This window comes from Bubalus kerabau, chromosome 23 (genome assembly GCF_029407905.1).
Source record: "Bubalus kerabau isolate K-KA32 ecotype Philippines breed swamp buffalo chromosome 23, PCC_UOA_SB_1v2, whole genome shotgun sequence".
Classification (NCBI taxonomy): domain Eukaryota; kingdom Metazoa; phylum Chordata; class Mammalia; order Artiodactyla; family Bovidae; genus Bubalus; species Bubalus kerabau.
The window spans coordinates 11,440,118-11,462,075 of record NC_073646.1 but is presented as its reverse complement, the minus strand read 5'-3'; the positions used below and the strand labels follow the sequence as shown (position 1 = coordinate 11,462,075).

Here is a 21,958-nt window from a genome sequence, read left to right as displayed (position 1 = left end):
TGTGCTTCAGCTTCCTCTCAGTACCTGCCTCTCAGGATTCTTAGGATTAGATGATTTCACCCTCGGAAAGCACTTGGAACAATGCCTGGCATCCAGCCAGAGCCATCAGTGATTTTCGCTGTGATTTTCGCCTCTGCCGTATATTGTGGTCACATTTCGCTTCCTTGGTGTCTTCTGATAATGGACGCAGGTTCCCAAAGTTACCATGAAAGGCCAGAATTTCACAATTTCGCATTTCATGGTTTAGTTATAGCTGTGTACTAGGCTTCGACTAGTGGGTGTCACCTCACAGGCACAGAATAAATATATATATGAAGAATCATACCGGAGAGCCAGGGTACCTTGCCTTCTGTGAAGCTTCAGAGTGAGTAAGGAACTTAAAATCAGCTGGTTCCAGAGAGGTGATGTATGTTCTAGTTTACAGTTTAGCTAATTAATGAATTGTTGTTGTTCAGTGGCTACCTCGTCTCCGACTCTTCTCAGGCCCCCTGGACTGCAGCACTCCAGGCTCCCCGTCCTCCACCATCGCCCGGAGTTTCTGGCTGATTTTGTTTATTTATTTTTACTGTTCAAAGCTCCCCCCTCACCCTCCCACAACTTCCTTTCCGTTTAAGGAGAAGAGGGTGTGGCTGACTGGCTCTTCGCCTGTTCAGTTCAGTTCAGTTCAGTTCAGTCGCTCAGTCATGTCCAACTCTTTTCGACCCCATGAATCACAGCACGCCAGGCCTTCCTGTCCATCACCATCTCCCGGACTTCACTCAGACTCAGGTCCATCGAGTCGGTGATGCCATCCAGCCATCTCATCCTCTGGCGTCCCCTTTTCCTCCTGCCCCCAATCCCTCCCAGCATCAGAGTCTTTTCCAATGAGTCAACTCTTCTCATGAGGTGGCCAAAGTTCTGGAGTTTCAGCTTTAGCATTATTCCTTCCAAAGAAATCCCAGGGCTGATCTCCTTCAGAATGGACTGGTTGGATCTCCTTGCAGTCCAAGGGACTCTCAAGAGTCTTCTCCAACACCACAGTTCAAAAGCATCAATTCTTCGTTGCTTAGATTTCTTCACAGTCCAACTCTCGCATCCATACATGACCACAGGAAAAACCATAGCCTTGACTAGACGGACCTTTGTTGGCAAAGTAATATGTCTCTGCTTTTCAACATGCTATCTAGGTTGGTCATAACTTTTCTTCCAAGGAGTAAGCGTCTTTTAATTTCATGGCTGCAGTCACCATCTGCAGTGATTTTGGAGCCCAAAAAGATAAAGTCTGACACTGTTTCCACTGTTTCCCCATTTATTTCCCATGAAGTGTTGGGACCAGATGCCATGATCTTCGTTTTCTGAGTGTTTAGCTTTAAGCCAACTTTTTCACTCTCCTCTTTCACTTTCATCAAGAGGCTTTTTAGTTCCTCTTCATTTTCTGCCATTAGGGTGGTGTCATCTGCATATCTGAGGTTATTGATATTTCTCCCTGCAGTCTCTTTCAGGAGTGACTTAGGGTTTCAGGTTTTTCCTCTGTTGCTGTCCAGTTGATTCCCATCCTATTGATTCACTCCCTTGTTTGCTCCCTAAGGATGTGGGATCCCCCTCAGCCTGCTCCGCTGGCGTCTGGTCACTTCCGCTTTGGCCCCGTCCTTTGGTTTATCATGCCTGCCTTGACTGAACCCCTGTCCCGGGGACTTTGAATGGAGTGTTCTGTTTACACTCGGCCACTTCATTCATTCTTCGCTCAGGTTGTCATTGACCTGGACCCAGGGAGTGTGAGGTGATCGCAGCCAAGAAAGACAGGGGGTCTCCTGGCAGGGAGTGATGGGGGAGACAGCCTCTAAAGCTGACCGTGAAGCCCAGACTCAGGGCTGAGAGGAGCCAGCTCAGGGCAGATCTGAGAAGGGTGTCGTGGGCAGAGGGAACTGCATGCATGAGCTCCCGGAAGCGTAGAGCCCTTGACTCACCCCAGGGACCCACAGGAAGAGGAACAGCATGACCCAGGCAGGGTGAGGGTGGCGTCGCCGTCAGGAGTCTAGATTTGGTTCTGGAGGAGTTTAAGTGGACCGTGATACCCAACTTGTGTTTTTAAAGAGCATTCCTTTCAGTGTAGTGTGGGGACGGGGTTGGGGAGGGACAGTGGCGAGCTCGGGGGCCCAGAGCAGAGGTGAGGGAGGAGGGAATTGCGACACCCCCGTGACTGGGGCTGGGGTGGCACAGGAGGCCTGACGTGCTCAGATTTGGGGTGCCTGGCATGTATTTTTGACAGTGTCACCGACAGATGCTTTGCCGGTAGATTAGTTGGATGTGGTGAGAGAAAGGTTTCTAGTTTGAGCAGTTGGCCAGGAGGTGATTTCAGTACTGAGAAGGGCAGAGTTAGGCTTGGGAGGACGAGGGTATAACATTAGGGGCCTTCCAGTTAGAAATGCTGAGTAAAGGTCACACACTGGCCCAGAATTTTCTATAGGTCTTAAACATGTCAGTGTAGGATAGATAGCCTTTTTGTAAATGGCATTTGGACACCTGTTAGCTATTTGCGAGGGAATATGTGTGTGTGTGTATATATATATCGCTCCTTAGAGTAAACCGGTGCATCCGGTTTAAGGAAAAAAAAAATTTTTTTTAATGAAACATTGAGACTACTAGACGAAAACGTGGAGAGTTATTTCATAATCTCAGAGTGGTGCAGGCAGTTCTTTCTTTCTTTAAATAATTTTACTTCTTTATTTATTTTAGCAGTATTCACTGCTGCTAGGGCTTTTCTCCAGTTGCAGCGAGCAGGGGCTGCGCTAGTTGCGGTGCATGGGCTTCTCGTGGCGGCTTCTTTTGTTGCAGAGCCCAGGCTCGAAGGCGTGCGGGCTTCAATAACTGTGGTATGTGGGCTCAGTAGTTGTGGCACACGGGCTTAGTTGTTCCGTGGCATGTGGGATCTTCCCAGATCAGGGATCAAACCCTTGTCGCCTGCTTGACAGCCATTCTTAACTACTGAGCCGTCAGGGAAGCCCAGGCACTTCTGATAATGTCAAAATCCAGAAGCCATAAAAGAAAGTATTGAGCTACTTAAAAATAAGACTTTTGTTGTCAAAAAGTATCATAACCAACATCAAATGTTTGACATCACGTTGGGGAAAATAATAACAACATCACAAAGGACTGCTTTCCTCAACACTTCCATGAATCAGAACAGCTCAGCCTGGAAGAAAAATGCATGAAGGAAATGAAGCAACAGTTCACAGAAAAGGAAGTACAAACGGCTCTTAAATCTTAAAAGATGTTCAGCTTCACTGATGATAGGAAGACCGAAACAAACAAAGCCCAGCCACAGCTGCCAAACTGTTTGTCAGCTCCCTGACGGCAGTGGAAACGTCCGATGATTTCTTGTGCGCGGGTGGCAGGTAGGGTCATTTGGTAAAACTTGGCAGTAGCTGGCAAAATAAAGAAATGCACCTACCCTTCATTCTTTGGAAATTCTTTGGCGATATGCGCATATGAAATGTCCTGTGTACCTGCTGAACTTTTAAAGCCTGGAAACAACCACAATGTCCTAGGGGCCTGGTGACGTTCCGGTGCAGCCATATCACGGGGCACGCTGCAAGGCTGTTAATGCAGCTTGATATGTGCTGACGTGGACTGACCTTCAAGACGAGGTGCCAGTCAAGAAAAGTAAGGTGCGGACACGTGTTAGAAGCCCCGGTTTGTATAAAAAATAGCGTATCCACAGGATATTTTTAACTTTTTATTTTGAAATAATTACATACTCACAGTATAATGCGAAAGTCATATATTGACTCCCACAAACCCTTCGTCTGCTTCCCCCAGTGGTGCCGTCTTGCCTACCTGAAGTGCCGTAGCCAAGCCAGGAAACCGACACCTGTATAATACCGTTAACTAGACTACAGACCTTACTCAGCTCTTCATTCACGTGTGTGTGTGTTTCTGGGCAGTTTTATCCCACGTGTAGATTCATGTAACCACCTCTGTAGTCCAGGCACAGCTTTGTTCACAGAGTGTCTTCGTCAGGATGCTCAGCAGATCTGTGTCAATGATGTTCTGTTGATCGATTGCCCTCAGAGGGCACACAAGTGGCTGAATGATCGAGCTGGGAAGGCGATTTTCCTTTTCACTTTCATGGTATTTTAAAGGGCTGCTTTCTGGACAGCGGGTGGCGTCTGGACATCCAAGTAGAACGACCAGGTAGAAGGTATCTGTGAGCTCTGCCAGGGGATGGACACGGGCATTGTCGGGCCCTTGATGAGAATATTTCACATCTGGGTGGGGCAGGGGGTTCCTGAGGGGAGAGAGTGGGGGGGCACAGGGAGAGGGGTTCTGGTGCCCCCCAGGGCCCTCACGTTTAGAGGTCAGCTGGAGGTGAAGCCCCCTGCCTCCGCTGAATTTGAAGAGAAGTGGTTGTTGGATTAACTTTATCAAGTTCTCCTTCACTTTAAAACTGAGTCTGGATTCTGTTGACTGGATCCCCAAATAAGATGGTGTGGAAAGCCTTTATTGTTTTATTTTAAAATGAGATGTCAGGAGAGGCTTCATTTCACAGGTAAAACTAACTACGGTGGGAAAAAATCCGAACAGCGATTGCCCTGGGTGCGGGGTAGGGGAGGACTGGCTGGAGAAGGGGCCCGAGGGAACTTCTGGAGTGAAGGCAGTGGGGTGTCTCAAGGCCAGGGTCTGGGTTACGCGAATGTATCGTTTGTCAAAACCTGCCTTAACGTATGTGCGTTTTACCTTAAAAACTGCAAACAGATGTTGAACTCCACATAATGCTGAGGTGTTTCGTGGTGAGTTATAATTGATGTCTGTAGCTCACTTTGCAGTTTACAAAATTGTGTTGGTGGATGGACGGAGGGTGGGCAGACGTCATTAAGGATGGGCAGATGTAATACATATACCAAAATATTAATTGTAAGATATAGGTAGTATAGAGATATATGGTATTCATGGTAAAAAAAAAATTTTTTTTCTGGGTGTATAAAATTTTTCATAACAAAATTTAGGGGAAAATTCTACAGAACATGGAATGCTGTGTCATATTATATTTAAATGTCAGCTCATGCTCTGTTCCCCGGTCTTTAAACATGTGAAAGTGACATGGCGTTTCCTGCTGTTAAGAATCTACATCTTACTTTCTCTTAATCGCTGGCTTGAGTCGTCAGCTCTTTCTCTGCTGCCCTTTGTCCTTAAGAGGGCAAAGGTTCAAGGTTTTCGAGCACTTCCTGGGGAAGCAGCTCTAAGGCTCTTATCTTGGCGGATTATCCTAACCCCAGAGTCCCTTCTGAGTCCACAGATTTGCTTTTTTTGTTGTTGTTGTTACATAAATGAACCCATTTATTATAGGCTAGGCAACGTTATCAAATGGTGGTGCTTCTCCTGGTCCTTCAGCTCCGTAGTCTTCTTCCTGATGCAGCCTTGACTGTGACGGCAGAGGTGGTGGTGAAGGTCCAGGCACCACCAGCTGCTGTTCTCACACAGGAACCGCAGTGCCGAGTGCCCACAGCTCGTCTCTTCTTGGTTTTGCCACAGAAGGAGCAGGTGTGCTTGGCACGCTGGCTGGTGTCAGTTTTCTTCCTCGTCTTCCTGAGGCATCATGACGGGTCCCGTGTTTGCCCACCATTCTGACCTTGTTGGTGCGTTTCACCAGGTAGCCGCCACCTAGGTCTGAGCCCAAGAGCCAGGTTTACTTCTCAGGTGAACCTCAGACTAATTCCGCAGCTCGCCAGGCAAGGGTGGGGAGAGGCCCGTCGTTCACTGAGGAGAGGAGAGGCTTCTTGCCTGCAGCTTCTTTTCTTTCATCCCAGTCACTCTGGCCTGACCACCCTGGACCCCCAAGTGCAGCCCTGGGTGCCTTTGAGCTCCAAGGTTCTGACTCTGCCTTAAGATAAAGAAGAAAACCTCGAGTGGCCCCGGAAGGGCTCAGAAGCCACATAGGCTTCTTTGAATACTTTCTTTTTCCAGAGGTCATTTATTCACAGGATTAAAAAAAAAAATGTTTTTTAAAGGTTTGCTGTGAAGAGACTCTGTCTTACCCTCTCCCAGCCCCCAGGTTTCCCTCACTGCTGTTGCTTCTGTAAATCCATCTGGAGCTATCTCGTCTATGGCTCATGCTCAGTTGCCTCAGCCGTGTCTGACTCTTCATGACCCCATGGACTGTAGCCCGCCAGGCTCCTCTGTCCATGGCATTTCCCAGGCAAGGATATTGAAGTGGGTTGCCATTTCCTTCTCCAGGGGATCTTCCCTACCCAGGGATCGCACCCATGTCTCTGGCATTGCAGGTGGATTCTTTACTGCTAAGCTACCAGGGAAGCATGAAAGTTGTTGAGAATGTAGAGTAAAAGTTCTCATCACAAGGAAAAAAAAATATTTTTATATTCTTTTAATTTTGTGTTTATGTGAAGTGATGGATGTTCACTAAGCCTGTTATGGTAATCATTTCATGAGGTTTTTATGTTAGATCATTGTGTTCTATACCTTAACCTTACACAGTGCTATATTTAGTGGTATCTCAATAAAACTGAAAGGGGGAAGAAAAGGAAAAAGCCTTAGCACCAGTTCCCAGGTTTCAGGGCACTCCAGCCTCCATCCCACTCTACACTTTGAAAAACTTGCATAACACATGGTAAGCAGTAATGAAACTAAAACAATTCAGTTATGTATACTTGAAACATGGGTGCAGATCCATAGTTTTCGTGACACGACGTCCTCTTAGAATTAACTCTCAGGAGTCCTCGTCCAAGGGTGACTGTGTGGACCCCCCAACCCCTCCCCACCCCACCGGGGAGCATTTAACAATATCTGGAGATACTGGTTTGTCACATCTGAGGGGAGTCATGCTGCTGACAGTTAGTGGGCAGAGGTCAGGAAGCTGCTAGCATCCCACGGCACACAGGACAGCTCTCCATGCTAGAGAGTTTGTGTCGTTATTCAGTCACTCTTTGCGACCCTGTAGACTGCAGCACGCCAGGCTTCCCTGTCCTTCACTGTCTCCCAGAGTTTGCTCAAATTCATGTCCTTTGAGTTGGTGATGCCATCTAACCGTCTCATCTTCTTTCGTCCCCTTCTCCTTTTGCCTTCGATCTTTCCCAGCATCAGGGTCTTTCCCAACAAGTCAGCTCTTCACATCCGGCCAGAGTATTGGAGCTTCAGCATCAGCATCAGTCCTTCCAGTGAATATTCAGGGTTGATTTCTTTTAGGATTGACTGGTTTGATCTCCTTGCAGTCCAAAGGACTTGCAAGAGTCTCTCCAACACCTCAGTTCAAAAACATCAATTCTTCGGTGCTCAGCTTTCTTTATGGTCCAACTCTCACATCTATACATGAGTACTAGAAAATCATAGCAAAGTGTATGTCTTTGTAGGCAAAGTGATGTCTCTGCTTTTTAATATGCTGTCTGGGTTTGTCCCCGAATGGCTGAGATTGAGTGACCCTGGTTTAGGATGCTGAGAGGTGATGTTTTATCCCATTTCCCTTCTCTGTGGTTCTCCTGTAGCTTTCTGGAAAATACTTCATGAACAATGGCCAGTCAGGGTAAATACCCCCGGTGTTGACATCAACCTGAGTTACATTTAAGGTAAACCCTTACCGTCTAGAAAATTCCGATTAAAGTAACTTCACTTAGATCCTCATTCTATCAGTTGTATCAACAAGGATTGTTTCAAAAGTCTGTGTAACAGAGTATGGATCAGGCTTAGACTCTGCTCATAAGGAAGTCAAAATCCCTCAGAGGCAAGCGGATATGAAACCTTTTTGCTCCTGGAAGGTTTCCAGAAGCAAAACAAGGCCAGGACTGTTCTCACAGCTGCTTCCGCGTGCGTGGAGACAGGCCAGAAACAAAACCTGCAGTTGAAGGAGGGTAGATGAGAGGGGGAGAGAGAGGTGACTTGTACATGGGGATTGTTTAGAAGGGGCCTGCCGAATCTGCCTGGCTGTTCAACGTGGAGCAGGCAGAATGTGGACACCCTCTGCTCGAGGCACACGAGACAGCGGGGACCACGGGCCCAGCTCAGATGGTGTCCTCAGCCTCAAAGACCCTAGTCAAGCCGGAGGAGATGGATGCGTCCACAGTTAATTGTGCAACATGACCTTGGTCCTGAGTGTTTTAATTGGGGTCCAGGAGCCCCGTGCCTTGTGTAACTTGTTGCCTGTTTCTTTCCAGGTTTCTCCTTTAGAAAGTGGATGTGTGGGATAACATGTCCAGTGTGTCCGAGGAGAGAAGAAAAAGGCAGCAGAACATTAAGGAAGGACTACAGTTTATACAGTAAGGGCTCCCTGCACGCCTGTGTCCTCGCCACATACAGTTCCGTTTTGCTGTGGCTCTGCATTTAGGAGGGGATGGGATACTTTTAGTCCTATTCACTTGGGTTAGAAATCGGATATTTTTGTCCCAGCAATGCTTTCTGCTCCCGAAACATCAGTCCCTTTGTGTTGCAAGGTGGATCTTGCCGTCACCGATATTTCAGGGTTAAAATCCTGACTTATCTCCCAGAATGTTCGATGGAGGAATTTGAACCTAGTTTCACTCTGATGAGGGAAAGTCAACGTCGGTCAGCACCCAGGGCTTTTGTGGTCACACTCCTTCTGTTGAGAAGCCCGGTCTCCAACTGGCCTTCGTGACGCACGAAGTGACAGGACCACAGCCCGGGTGGCCATGTCCAGGCAGAAAGACTTCTTTGTCCCTCCTGGGAAGGGGATATTCTTACCCTCTGTTCTGCAGTGAATTGGAACAAGTAGAACTAGTGGTTCTGTACTATTTTAAAACTTTTTCGGCATTTGAAGAATTAGGCCCTCTGTTAGTAGAAGTAGATTTGAAAGGTAAATGTTACCCTAAAGAAAATACAAAAGAATAGTTTTAGATTTTTTTGTGTGACTACAGTTATATGTGAATCAGGGTCATAGAGGACAAGTAGGTCTTTCAAATGTACTTTGAACCAGTGATGAGCTAATGAGAAGCCCAGTTTTAGGGTCACTTCTGGATGAACAAATTCTGACAGGGACCTGATCATCAAAATTAACTGGTTTCTTCTTCTTAGGTCACCGCTGTCGTATCCAGGAACACAGGAACAATATGCGGTAAGGAAAAAATCTGTTTGAAAGTAGCTTGTGAACGGTCACATGTAGCCTGGCTTGGCAAACCCCAATGCGGCCCTCTGTCTGTTTTTGTAAATAAAGTTTTATTGGAACACAGCCATGCTCATTTGCGGGTGTGTTATCCAGCTGCTTTCATGACATGGTTGAGAGAGACTGTATGGCTCACAAAGCCTCAAATCCTTACTGTCTGGGTATTTACAGGAAAAGTTTGTCAACTCGTGTATATAAGATAAGGTTAGTTTTTTCCGGCATACTTGGATAGTTGTGTATTTTCTTTCCTCTGTTAATGTAGTTTTGAAGTAATTTCTTTTGAGTCCCTTGACAATTACTTTTAGCCTTTCATTTCAGGAAGAATGAGAGGGACAGATTATGAATGAGAGGGACAGAGTATCTTCTGGTTTTTCTTTAGCAGAGAAATTGTCACAGTAAAAGGGTGGCTGGGTAATCAAATGAAAGAGCTGGAGATGAATTGAGTTAGAGAGAAAGCCCAGTTGACTAGGCCTAGAACTAAAGATGCTCATCTCTGCAGACCATTAGTTCCCTGTGGCTTTGTGTCTCTGCGGGTTTTGGTGTTTCTGAACGTCGCTCCTTTCTCTCTGCCTCCCTCCCTCTCTGTTCATTTCAGCCCCTTCCTTCCTTTTCTCCAAACAGACGTAGAACTGTAAAGTTATGAGAGCTAGCAATCATGTGGAGCAGTCCTTTGATTTTACAGATGGGCACTCGGGGCCCAGAGAGGGGAACCAGCCTGTCTCTCAAGTCACCTCAGTCATTAAAGATCGATCTGGACAGTTTCCTTTGTCACTTTCATCAGCTTAGACGTGAATTCATGAAACGAGATGAAGAGCTGCATGTTTATCTGCTCTGTTGATAGGAAAGGATTACTTATTTATTTAATTTATTTTGGGGGCTGCACTGGGTCTTCATTGCGGTGCACAGACTCTCTAGTTGAGGTGCACAAGCTTAGTTGCTCCGAGGCATGTGGGATCTAGTTCCATGACCAGGGATCGAACTGGTGTCCCCTTCATTGGAAGGCAGTTTCTTAACCCCTGGGCCACCAGGAAAGTCCCAGAAAGGGACTTTTAAAAATCTTAAAGCAATGATAGTAATCCTGAAGGAAACTCAAAGAACATTTGCCCTTACCAAAAGAATATGTGTACTAAAAGCAATAAAAAAAAGATTTGACATCCCCTGGAAGAAAAACTATGACCAACCTAGACAGCATATTAAAAAGCAGAAACATTACTTTGCTGACACAGGTCCGTCTAGTCAAAGCTATGGTTTTTCCAGTGGTCTTGTATGGATGTGAGAGTTGGACCGTAAAGAAAGCTGAGCACTGAAGAATTGATGCTTTTGAACTGTGGTGTTGGAGAAGACTCTTGAGAGTCCTCTGGACTGTAAGGAGATCAAACCAGTCAGTCCTAAAGGAAATCAGTCCTGAATATTCATTGGAAGGACTGATGCTGAAGCTGAAACTCCAATACTTTGGCCACCTGATGCGAAGAACTGGCTCGTTGGAAAAGACCCTGATGCTGGGAAGGATTGAAGGCAGGAGAAGGGGATGACAGAGGATGAGATGGTTGGATGGCATCACCGGTTTGATGGACATGAGTTTGAGCAAGCTCCGGGAGTATTGGTGATGGACAGGGAGGCCTGGCATGCTGCAGTCCGTGGGGTTGCAAAGAGTCGGACACGACTGAGCGACTGAACCGAACTGAACCCCCTAAATCAGTAAGCCACCTGAACATTTACAAAAGAAGAAATACAAATGGTCCATTAAAATGTGAAGAAGTTCAACCTTGCTGGTAATCAGATATGCAAATAAGTAAAGGTTACCGTTTTCCCCCTAGAAATCGGTAGATTTTACGTGTGCATGCTCACGCACGTGTGTACACATGTTGGCAGGGGTGCTCTCAAGCAAGCCACTATACGCATTCATCGTTACTGCCTTTTTTGGAAAACAATAATAAATACCAGTTAGAAGCCTTAAAATGCTCATTCTACTTGTAGGAATTTATCCTCGGCACAGAGTTGGCGATGTCAACAAATATTGACAGGCTGCTTTTGCAGCACTTTTCTTAATTGAGTTTTTTCTTGGGAAAAGCAAGCAGGAGGAAACTCGAGCTGAGATGGTAGTGACCTGGCCTAGATTTCATAATTTCTTACAATAGTGCTTGTTGCTCTGTCAAATTATTTCCTCTGAAGTTTTAGATACAGAAATTAAAATTTGCTTGCACTCTGACTTGTTCCTTAAAGAGTTTCAAGGGGTAACATTCTTTTTATTTTTTTTAAGGTATATTTACATGCTCTTGTGAGAAATCTTTTTAATGAAGGAAATGATGTTTATCGCGAACGTGATTGGAACCACTCTATAAGTCAGTATTCAGAAGCTTTGAGTATAGCTGATTATGCAAAGTCTGAAGAAATTTTAATCCCTAAAGAAATCATTGAAAAACTATATATAAATCGTATTGCTTGCTATTCCAATATGGTGAGTTGTGACTTGTAAAGCAGTGTTTCTGAAGAGAAAAAAAGATTTTCAATAACATAGTACCTTAGCAAAAGTCAGCTTTCTAATTTCAATTTATAGGAAAGATGTATTAGCTGCTTTAGAGAGGCCTCAAGCTTTGAAAAATCAGTTTTGGCCAAATACTTAGGAATTTTTTAAAATAATTTGTTTTTTAGATACTGGTCCTTGGAGATACCCTTTTGAGTATGGCTTTGGGGGAGGGGGGGTATCTGCTCTTAAAAAAAAAAAAACAAGTCAGCCGGGGAAGATACAGGTATTCTACAGATGGGTGTATCAGGTATCTCTACTGACAGTTTCTCCTTATGTTTCTCTTAGGAGTTATTTTTATTTTTTAATTAAAAAAAAGGAGTAGTGAGCCTTCAAAAGAATTAACACAACCTCTTCACTTATCTAAACTTAAAAAGTAGTACTTTCATGTTGTTACAGTTTTCATATAGACATTCACACTTAGGACCTCAGCTATACCTGGACAGCTTTCTTTCTTGAAGATCTGGGGTCTTGTATGGCCAAAGGTCTGGGTGGTGGGTACATAGGTAGCCATGATATTCTTTCTACTTTTCTGTATTTGAAATTTCATAATGAAAATAGTTTTTAAAAGACAAATAAAAACCATTACCAATCCATTTGAGAGGAGAATCTGAATTTGTTTGTGTTTGCATCATTGCAAGACATGAATTGATTGCTAACTTTATTTGGTCTCACTCACCAGGGTTTCCATGATAAAGTTTTAGAAGACTGTGATACAGTCCTCAGTTTAAATGCCAGTAACTACAAAGCTCTGTATCGGAAATCTAAGGCTCTAAGTGAGTTAGGAAGATTCAGAGAGGCTTATGATGCTGTAGCAAAGTGCTCCTTGGCAGTGCCTCAGGTATGGTATTTATGTTCTAATTCATTTGTTTACATTCTAGCCATTTTATTGCTTCTGTGTAGATGAATGGCATCAAAAAGTTATGTTTTCCAGCCAGCCGTCTACCTGCAGCTAGGAATAATTGCCCATAAAGCAAGTGTCTTGACAAGGATAAATAGACCTGTTTTGTCCCTTCACCTCTACGGTTAGTAAATATAACCCTCCGTTAATTGTATATTCTGACTTTTTTCAGGATGAACATGTAATAAAACTAACTCAAGAACTAGCTCAGAAATTGGGATTTAAAATAAGAAAAGCATATGTTAGAGCCGAGGTAAGCTAGAGTTCTCGCCACAAGGTATTTTCATTTTGTTTTGTAACTTGGAGTCAGTTCTGGTTTTAAATTAGCATCTTAATTTTCTTTCAGCTCTCACTAAAATCACTTCCTGGGGATGGGGCTACAAAGGTAACGTTATTACTCTTGTAAGAATCATAATTTTGAAAAAAGAAAAGATAGAAGTATTAGCAGTTCTGCTTTTAATATTTTTGGGTTTTGTTTATTTTTGAGACCTTTTTATTCCTCATACACCTAAGTGGCCAGAGCTTCCTGCCCTATGAAAAGAAAACAAACATCTCCAGTCATATCTTTTACTCTCAATCAGCATTTCCTGAAGGCCCATGGAGCATTTTACAGGATGTTCATAGAAGTTAGGTGTTGTTAGAAAAAGTGGGTTGCGGCCACATACTAATTTTAGAAGTCATTGGGTTAAACACAACTAACAAGATTTATCTTTTTTAAAGATAAGTCTTCTTAGAGCTGTTAGGAGGTCGCTGTGAGTTGGGGAGGGTGGAGTGGCTACACGGGTCCCTCTGGAACTGGAAGGCTCCTGAATATCCTTGGAGAAATACTAAGCCACACGAAATGAGTGGCAAGAGGCCCGCACTGTTTAATCCTACGTATTACAAAGGTTGGGCTTCCCAGCCAGGTGGCCTGCCAATGCAGGAGATGCAAGAAATGCAGGTTCAATCCCTGGGTCAGGAAGATCCTGAAAAGGAAATGGAACCCTATTCTGGAATTCTTGCCTGGGAAATTCCATGGACAGAGGAGCCTGGTTGGCTACAGTCCATGGGTCACAGAGAGTCAGACATGACTGGGCATGCACTGGACTGGCCATTACAAAGGTTTATACATTGTTTGTCTCTGTCTTAATTGGAAGGAGGTCAAATGTGAGAATCGGCATTGCTTTCTTAGAGTGAGTTTTATAGCTTGCTTTCTAGTCTAGAATCCTGAAAATACTATGATCTATTATTTGGTTCAATTTCTAGGCTTTGAACTGTTCTGTGGAGGATATCGAACCAGGTATGTTTTCACACACGTCCTCTTAATCTGAAGTGCCAGCCTTGGGGACTTCCCTGGTGGTCCAGTGGTTAAAACTGCACGCTTCCAATGCAGAGAGTGCAGGTTTGACCCTGGTCAGGGAACTAAGATCCCGCATGCCTCACTGCAGACCAAAAAAAAAGAAAAGTGCCAGCCTCAGATGTTATGTACATTATAGTGTTGTCAGTTAGGATTGCTGGGTCATTAGTATTAAAACAAGAGTAATTTCAGAAACCACCTCTGTGCCTCTGGCTGTGTCAGTAGTGACTGATGGTACTGACTGTCAGCGAGCAGTTGTTCGGTGTCCACCGTGGCGTCACCACCCTCTAGTAGCCCCACCCAAAAGGAGTCCAGGCATTTTGAGAAAGGAGGAAGCATTTTCACAAGTGAATATATCTGTTCCTGGGCAAAACAAACTCTTTTTTTAGAATTGCTTTTACTCTTTTTGAATTGCTTTCACTGTTGTATCTCTCTGTTTATAATTGCTTTCATATTTTCACCTTGCTCTTCATTTTCTCTGTTATTGGCTATTAACACTAGTATTACATAAATACACTGAAAATAAGTGAGTGCATGTCCATTCATGTTACAGATTTATTAACTCCAAGGCAAGAAGCACTTTCTGTTGTTTCTATACCCGCATCCAGTTTTTCTCACCAAGTTGGAAATGAGCTGGCTTCAGTTTCTATTATGCCCTTAACTTCTGTTTTGCCACTGCAAGTGGAAGAGAGTTCTCTACCATCGACAGTGTTGGCAAATGGGGGGAAGATCCCCTTCGGCACACCGGAGGCGTTTTTAGATGATGGAGACATGGTCCTTGGAGATGAAATAGACGATCTCCTGGATTCTGCACCTGAAGCCAATGAAACCGTCATGGTAAATTTCAGTCTGACTCCTCCTCAAAACCTGACTACCCCCCCCCCCCCCACTTTTTAAAAAATGGTGATATAACCTGCTAGATATTTTCAGTATTGACTGTAGGCTAAACTTAGGCTTTCTTGAAAGTTACTTTTGTCCTTTTCCAGTGGTAACTGGCTAATTTTGTCATTTTTTAAATTAAAAAAACAGAACATGCTAGGAATCACATGTTATGGGAAAGGGAAATTTAACTCCCTGGCAAAAAATAGACATTTGGCGTGTAAGGCAAAATGAATCGATGGATTAAGGATTTCTCATTCCTTAAGGATGATTCTCCTATTGCTATATAACCATAAAGCAAACTTGGGTCCACAGGCCAGATCTGGCCCGCTGCCTCTTTTGTATGGCCCGAACACTAAGACTGGTTTTGAGATTTTTACATGGCTGGAAGAAAGAGAAAAGAAGAAGAATGTTTTAAGATAACATGAAAATATCTCATGACACTGCAGTAACAGAGTTGAGTAGTTGCACCAGAGACCGTGTAATCCACAAAGCCTACAATGTTAATAGGGCTGTATTAATATCCAGCCCTTTATAGAAAAGTTCACTGATTCTTGCTGTGAAGTATATTAAGATAGTGGCAGCAGTGATACTAGAATGATGATGTGGAGAGGGAAACTCAGAGCTGGTTTCCAGGGAGAGTAAAACCAGTGATGTCCTTGTGGAGCTGACAAAGAGCAGGTGTAAAAGGCAGACAGACGATGGGGAATGCAGGTGGGGGGAGTTGGTTCCTTCCACTTTGATCTGAAGCAGGTTATTTCACCTCTCAGTCCCTCGGTTTCCTCATCTGTACGGTGACAGTCCTTGCAGGATGCACCTCAGAGGGTTAAGAGGATTAAATGGATGGTATATCCTGCCCTTTATAGAAAAGTTCGCTGACTCCTGCAGTGAAGTATATTAAAATAGTGGAAGGTATTTTAATTGATACAGGAGGCTCTCGAAAAATTGTCGCTGTGTCAGGGAGGGGCAAGGCATCGTTCCATTTGTTCTCATGAGGCTGTACATTGGCATCTCCAAAAAGATGGTCCCCAGTTCTCCAGGCTGCTCCAGCTCCCTTCTCTCAACCACCCTTCCTTCCGTCCTGGCCCCATACACGCCCTCATGGATCCTCTTTGAGGAAACCTTCTGGTTGGCTCAGAGCAGGGAATGTTAGCAACCCTAGGAAGCTTGGAAAATGAAGCAGGGACTTCTCATTTGGGTCACAGTGATATTAGAAGTCACATCTCCAGACTTTTTAAAAAGTGGGCTGGAGAAGAAGTCAGCTCTGTCGCTTCGATTCTGCCATCTTGGTTATGACTTCAACTTTGTTACCTAACAAAATCACCCAGTGGACTAATTCGTTCTTATGTGCTGGTATTAAAAGCAGTTTGGCTAGCTTGGGACAGAGTTTCATGGACTTAAATCCGGTCTTGTTTCCTCCCCAGCCGTCAGCCTTAGTCAGAGGCCCTCTCCCAACTGCCAGCGTTGGCCCGAGCGTCCCCTTCTCTGCGGCGTCTCTTTTGGGCGCCTTGCCCATCGGGGCGAGGTACGCGCCCGCGCCCTCCTTCTCGGAGCTGTATCCACCTTTGACTTCGTCCTTAGAAGATTTCTGTTCTTCTTTAAATTCATTTTCAATGAGTGAATCCAAACGAGGTAAGACTCGAGCTGCTTATGTAAACGGTTACAGTTCATTTTCTAAAAAAGACAGTCTGTTTAACTAACACTAGGTAGTTGGTACTTGAGTTATTTTCGTTGTAGCTGAAAATACACTGTAGCTCTAAAACCTGAAGCTTCCTGTTTTAAATTCACCTGGACTTAACTGTGCCGTTGTGGAGGTCAAGAAGCAAAGGCCTGAGAGTAGGAGTGCATGTGGTACTGTTTGTTTTAATAAGATAACTTGTTAAGGTGGGTGTCTGTTGTTTGGGGGGGCGTGAAATGACTTTTAATGTTTTCTCTAGAAAAGGGATAACCCCCTCTTAAAGGGTCTTAAAGACAGGTTATCCTTTTAAATTCTGAACTAGGCAATACTTAATTAAGACTAATTTAAAATCAGTGTTTCGAATGATAATAGAACCATGTATTTTTGGCTTCATCCATAGCAAACCATGGTGCTTTACTTTGGCAAGGGATTGCTGAGGTTTGGGCCTGACTCCTGTTTTTGTAATCCTAGGCTTAATGTATCCTTTAAGTAGCCACAAGAAAAATCTTCATATTTTTGTCAGGCATCATTACAGTTAAATGAATCAACGTCAAAATAATTGATTTAAAGATTGGCAACTGAACAAATGAAAATTTGTGGAAAACAGAGGGCAGAGAGAAAGTAATTGAGTGGTAGACTAAGAGAAAGAAATTGAACCCGACTGATTCTCTTAATGTTTTGATGAGTTTCTGCTTCATACTTTCAAAAGAGAATCCTTTCCCCTTTTTAATATGAATTATCTTCTTAGTCTTTTTAACATTCCCATTTGATAGGCCCTGCCTTAGCTCATGTCTCTGAAAAATTGCTTTTTATTGAAATTTGTTTGTCTAAGGATTATTTATGTCCTTGGTTTCTGGAGGAGAGGAGAGACTCCATAGCCCTCTTTGGGTGTCAATAATGAGCAAGAAAACTTCTCAGAACTGGGAGGGGAAATAAGGTGGGAAGCCATAGTGAGCTGCTAAGCCCTGATGTTCTTATTACATGATTAGAATGAAAAGGTCTGTTGAAGTTTTTTTATTATTTTAGATCTGTCCACCTCAACTTCTAGAGAGGGAACAGCGCTTAACAACAGTAATTCTTCCCTTTTACTTGTAAGTGCCACTTCCTCTTTTGTAACTTCGTCGCTTAAATTGCAAATAGGTCTTTTACTTAAGTAACTGAGTTATTTGAATGAACGGTACCAGCTCCCTGGAATTTTGTGTGTGCTGTGGGAAAGAGTGCTAAAATAAGACTCTTCTGGAACATCCAGTAATAAGTGCTCTGTGTTTAAGGCTGGATCTGTCATGGCAAATTAATCAACAGTGTAAGAGGCTTTAGCGCAGTGTGAATGACGAAGAATTGCAAGATCAGGGCATGAAAACCCTGTTGGCTGATGAAGCAGAACAATTACCCATCGCTTATAACAACTCATGGAGCATCCCAAAATGTGGGGGAGGGGCCTAGAGACCCCAAAGACAGGAAAATGTAGAAGGAAATGGTTTTTAAATAGAAATGTAGTAAGGACAGGATAGTCCTATGTCTAGTCTGTGCAGAATGTCTCATTTTTCAGATGTGTTTGTTTTCTTCTTTAGTGATAGTGCAATATTTGTTGGCTGTTTTTTGTTTTTTTGTTTTTTGTTTTCTTATGCTTCTTGCAGATGAATGGACCAGGCAGTCTGTTTGCTTCTGAGAGTTTCCTGGGAATTTCAAGTCACCCTCGGAATGACTTCGGAAACTTTTTTGGAAGTGCAGTAACTAAACCCACTTCTTCAGTGACCCCAAGACATCCCCTTGAAGGAACCCATGAACTGAGACAAGCTTGCCAGATCTGTTTCGTAAAATCAGGTCAGGACCAAACCAAGGAGCTAGTCAATAACCTGAGAGTTCTTAGGAATTTGTAAATCTAAGTGGAAACACCAACTGTTGTGACTCTTGCATCTTTTTTTGAGTTCTTTCTAAAGAAGCAGCAATCATTGATTAGGAGCCTTTAGAGTCTAATAGGATAAGTCTCGGTTCTTCTTTGATATAATTTTATGTATAGAATCATTTGGAATAGAACGTTGACCTGATTTTGAAAGTTCTTTGTATTTTAAGCATATGTTTAAGAATGTGAACATTTTCAAATAGAGTGAGAACTAGAAAAAAAGCATTTTAAGACCAGCATGTGATACAGTGTTTGTGAAAATTAGAGTACTTTCTGTTGGGTTATTTCATATCTTTACCCCTAAGTCACGTGATACAAACACAGTTTACTCTAAACGGGGCCCAAATTCATTTTCTTTCTTAGTTTATTTAAGCACATGCTTTACCTTTACTCAGTTGGTAAAGAATCCGCCTGCAATGCAGGAGATCCTGGTTCGATTCCTGGATTGGGAAGAACTGCTGGAGAAGGGATAGGCTACCCATTCCAGTATTCTTGGGCTTCCCTCATGGCTCAGCTGGTAAAGAATCTGCCTGCAATGTGGGAGACCTGGATTCGATCCCTGGGTTGGGAAGATCCCCTGGAGAAGGGAAAGGCTACCCACTCCAGTATTCTGACCTGGAGAATTCATGGACTATAGAGTCCATGGGGTCACAAAGAGTTGGACATGACTGAGCGACTTTCACTTTCACTTTACCTTTAGAAGCCATTAGAATTCTTATTCTAATAATTAAATAAGGGTTATATCTTGGGAGCACTGGTGTTTTTGTTCTGATCTTTGTGTTTTGTCTGACAGCACAAAAGACAAAAATTACTTTCCCTAGCTTGTTTATACTTGGGGGTTATGAAAGGACTTTTTCATGGGAATTTAATAATCATTATTCAGTTGTTCACATCTGCTTATAACTGTGCCTGTAAAATGAAACGATACTTCTTGTGCATATGAACAATCCTTTTAATATCTTTTTCAGGCCCTAAGCTAATGGATTTCACTTATCATGCTAATCTAGACCATAAATGTAAGAAAGATATTTTAATTGGTAGGATAAAGAATGTAGAAGATAAGTCATGGAAAAAAATACGTCCAAGACCGACAAAAACAAATTATGAAGGACCTTATTATATATGTAAAGGTATGTGCTATAATTACTTAATTGGTGTACCATGGCCTAACTGAGAAACAATTTGCTACTTTTATTGCAGTGGTCCCAGTATTACTGTTACTAAAAATGTTTAGAGTTAACAGCAAATTCCTTGGTTTGAAAGATTAGTATTTTTTTGTATTATTTTTACCTTTGCTTTTAATTTGCTGTCTAGTGGGTATTTAATAGTTATTTATTGAAATAGGGGTTTTACCAGGTTTTAAAGAGAAAACTGTCTCAAACTTTGGGTTCTCTGACATAGTCTAAACAGAATCAGAACACTGAACTAAGGTTTTGATAATGTTACTCTTTTAATACATGTTTGAGAGAAACATAGTGGTTTCATTTTGTCAGACCGCTCCACCTAAATGAGCTTTCAGTCAATTAGGTTGCTCAGTCATAGTCTGACTCTGCTACCCCATGGCCTACAGCACTCTAGGCTTCCCTGCCCATCACCAACTCCTGGAATTTGCTCAGACTCATGTCCACTGAGTTGGTGATGCCACCCAACCATCCCAACCTCTGTTGTCCCCTTTTCCTTCTGCCTTCAATCCTTTCCAGCATCAGGGTCTTTTCCAGTGAGTCAGTTCTTCACATTAGGTGGCCAAAGTATTGGAGCTTCAGCTTCAGCATATTCCTTCCAATGAATATTCAGGAAATGAGCTTTGAATGTCCATAAATGATAGAATGGGAAAGACTAGAGATCTCTTCAAGAAAATTAGAGATACCAAGGGAACATTTCATGCAAAGATGGGCTCAATAAAGGACAGAAATGGTATGGACCTAACAGAAGCAGAAGATATTAAGAAAAGGTGGCAAGAATACATAGAAGAACTGTACAAAAAAGATCTTCATAACCCAGATTATCACGATAGTGTGATCATTCACCTAGAGCCAGACATCCTGGAATGTGAAGTCAAATGGGCCTTAGGAAGCATCACTACGAGCAAAGCTAGTGGAGGTGATGGAATTCCAGTTGAGCTATTTCAAATCTTGAAAGATGATGCTGTGAAAGTGCTGCACTCAATATGCCAGCAAATTTGGAAAACTCAGCAGTGGCCACAGGACTGGAAAAGGTCAGTTTTCATTCCAATCCCAAAGAAAGGCAATGCCAAAGAATGCTCAAACTACCACACAATTGCACTCATCTCACATGCTAGTAAGCTAATGCTCAAAATTCTCCAAGCCAGGCTTCAGCAATACATGAACCGTGAACTTCCAGATGTTCAAGCTGGTTTTAGAAAAGGCAGAGGAACCAGAGATCAAATTGCCAACATCTGTTGGATCATCGAAAAAGCAAGAGGGTTCCAGAAAAACATCTATTTCTGCTTTATTGACTATGCCAAAGCCTTTGACTGTGTGGATCACAATAACCTGTGGAAAATTCTGAAAGAGATGGAAATACCAGACCATCTGATCTGCCTCTTGAGAAATCTGTATGCAGGTCAGGAAGCAACAGTTAGAAATGGACATGGAACAACAGACTGGTTCCAAATAGGAAAAGGAGTACATTAAGGCTGTATATTGTCACCCTGTTTATTTAACTTACATGCAGAGTACATCATGAGAAATGCTGGGCTGGAAGAAGCACAAGCTGGAATCAAGATTGCCGGGAGAAATATCAATAACCTCACATATGCAGATGATACCACCCTTATGGCAGAAAGTGAAGAAGAACTAAAGAGCCTCTTGATGAAAGTGAAAGAGGAGAGCATAAAAGTTGGCTTAAAGCTCAACATTCAGAAAACAAAGATCATGGCATCCGGTCCCATCACTTCATGGCAAATAGATGGAGAAACACTGGAAACAGTGTCAGAGTTTATTTTTCTGGGCTCCAAAATCACTGCAGATGGTAATTGCAGCCATGAAATTAAAAGACACTTACTCCTTGGGAGAAAAGTTATGACCAACCTAGACAGCATATTAAAAAGCAGAGACATTACTTTGCCAACAGATGTCCATCTAGTCAAGGCTATGGTTTTTCCAGTGATCATGTATGATTGTGAGAGTTGGACTATAAAGAAAGCTGAGCGCTGAAGAATTGATGCTTTTGAACTGTGGTGCTGGAGAAGACTCTTGAGAGTCCCTTGGACTGCAACGAGATCCAACCAGTCCATTCTGAAGGAAATCAGTCCTGAATATTCATTGGAAGCACTGATGTTGAAGCTGAAACTCCAGTCCTTTGGCCACCTGATGCAAAGAGCTGATTCATTTGCAAAGACCCTGATGCTGGGAAAGATTGAAGGCAGGAGAAAGGGATGACACAGGATGAGGTGGTTGGATGGCATCACTGACTCAATGGACATCAGTTTGAGTAAACTCGGGGAGTTGGTGATGGACAGGGAGGCCTGGCGTGCTGCAGTCCATGGGGTCTCAAGGAGTTGGACACGACTGAGTGACTGAACTGAAATGATTTTTTAAACTTAAGTGGTGAACATGCAAACATCAGGGCTTTTTTTGCCCTGTCTGAAATAAAAGTAATTTAGAATTGTGCT

At 43.2% G+C, this 21,958-nt stretch overlaps 1 protein-coding gene and 1 pseudogene across 1 annotated transcript in view; one reads left to right on the top strand and one right to left on the bottom strand.

The window, feature by feature from the left end:
• ZC3H7A (zinc finger CCCH-type containing 7A) overlaps positions 1-21,958 on the top strand; it is a 38,433-nt gene that overhangs the window by 3,717 nt on the left and 12,758 nt on the right. The window contains exons 2-13 of the mRNA XM_055562821.1: positions 8,142-8,243; positions 9,016-9,055; positions 11,364-11,561; positions 12,310-12,468; positions 12,701-12,781; positions 12,875-12,913; positions 13,774-13,807; positions 14,418-14,701; positions 16,168-16,375; positions 17,448-17,512; positions 18,059-18,245; positions 19,293-19,454. Of these exons, the coding sequence (XP_055418796.1) occupies positions 8,176-8,243; positions 9,016-9,055; positions 11,364-11,561; positions 12,310-12,468; positions 12,701-12,781; positions 12,875-12,913; positions 13,774-13,807; positions 14,418-14,701; positions 16,168-16,375; positions 17,448-17,512; positions 18,059-18,245; positions 19,293-19,454 (1,525 nt within the window). The 5' untranslated portion in view covers positions 8,142-8,175. The remainder of the gene's footprint in view (positions 1-8,141; positions 8,244-9,015; positions 9,056-11,363; positions 11,562-12,309; positions 12,469-12,700; positions 12,782-12,874; positions 12,914-13,773; positions 13,808-14,417; positions 14,702-16,167; positions 16,376-17,447; positions 17,513-18,058; positions 18,246-19,292; positions 19,455-21,958) is intronic.
• Positions 5,367-6,091, bottom strand: LOC129638167 (60S ribosomal protein L37a-like; annotated as a pseudogene).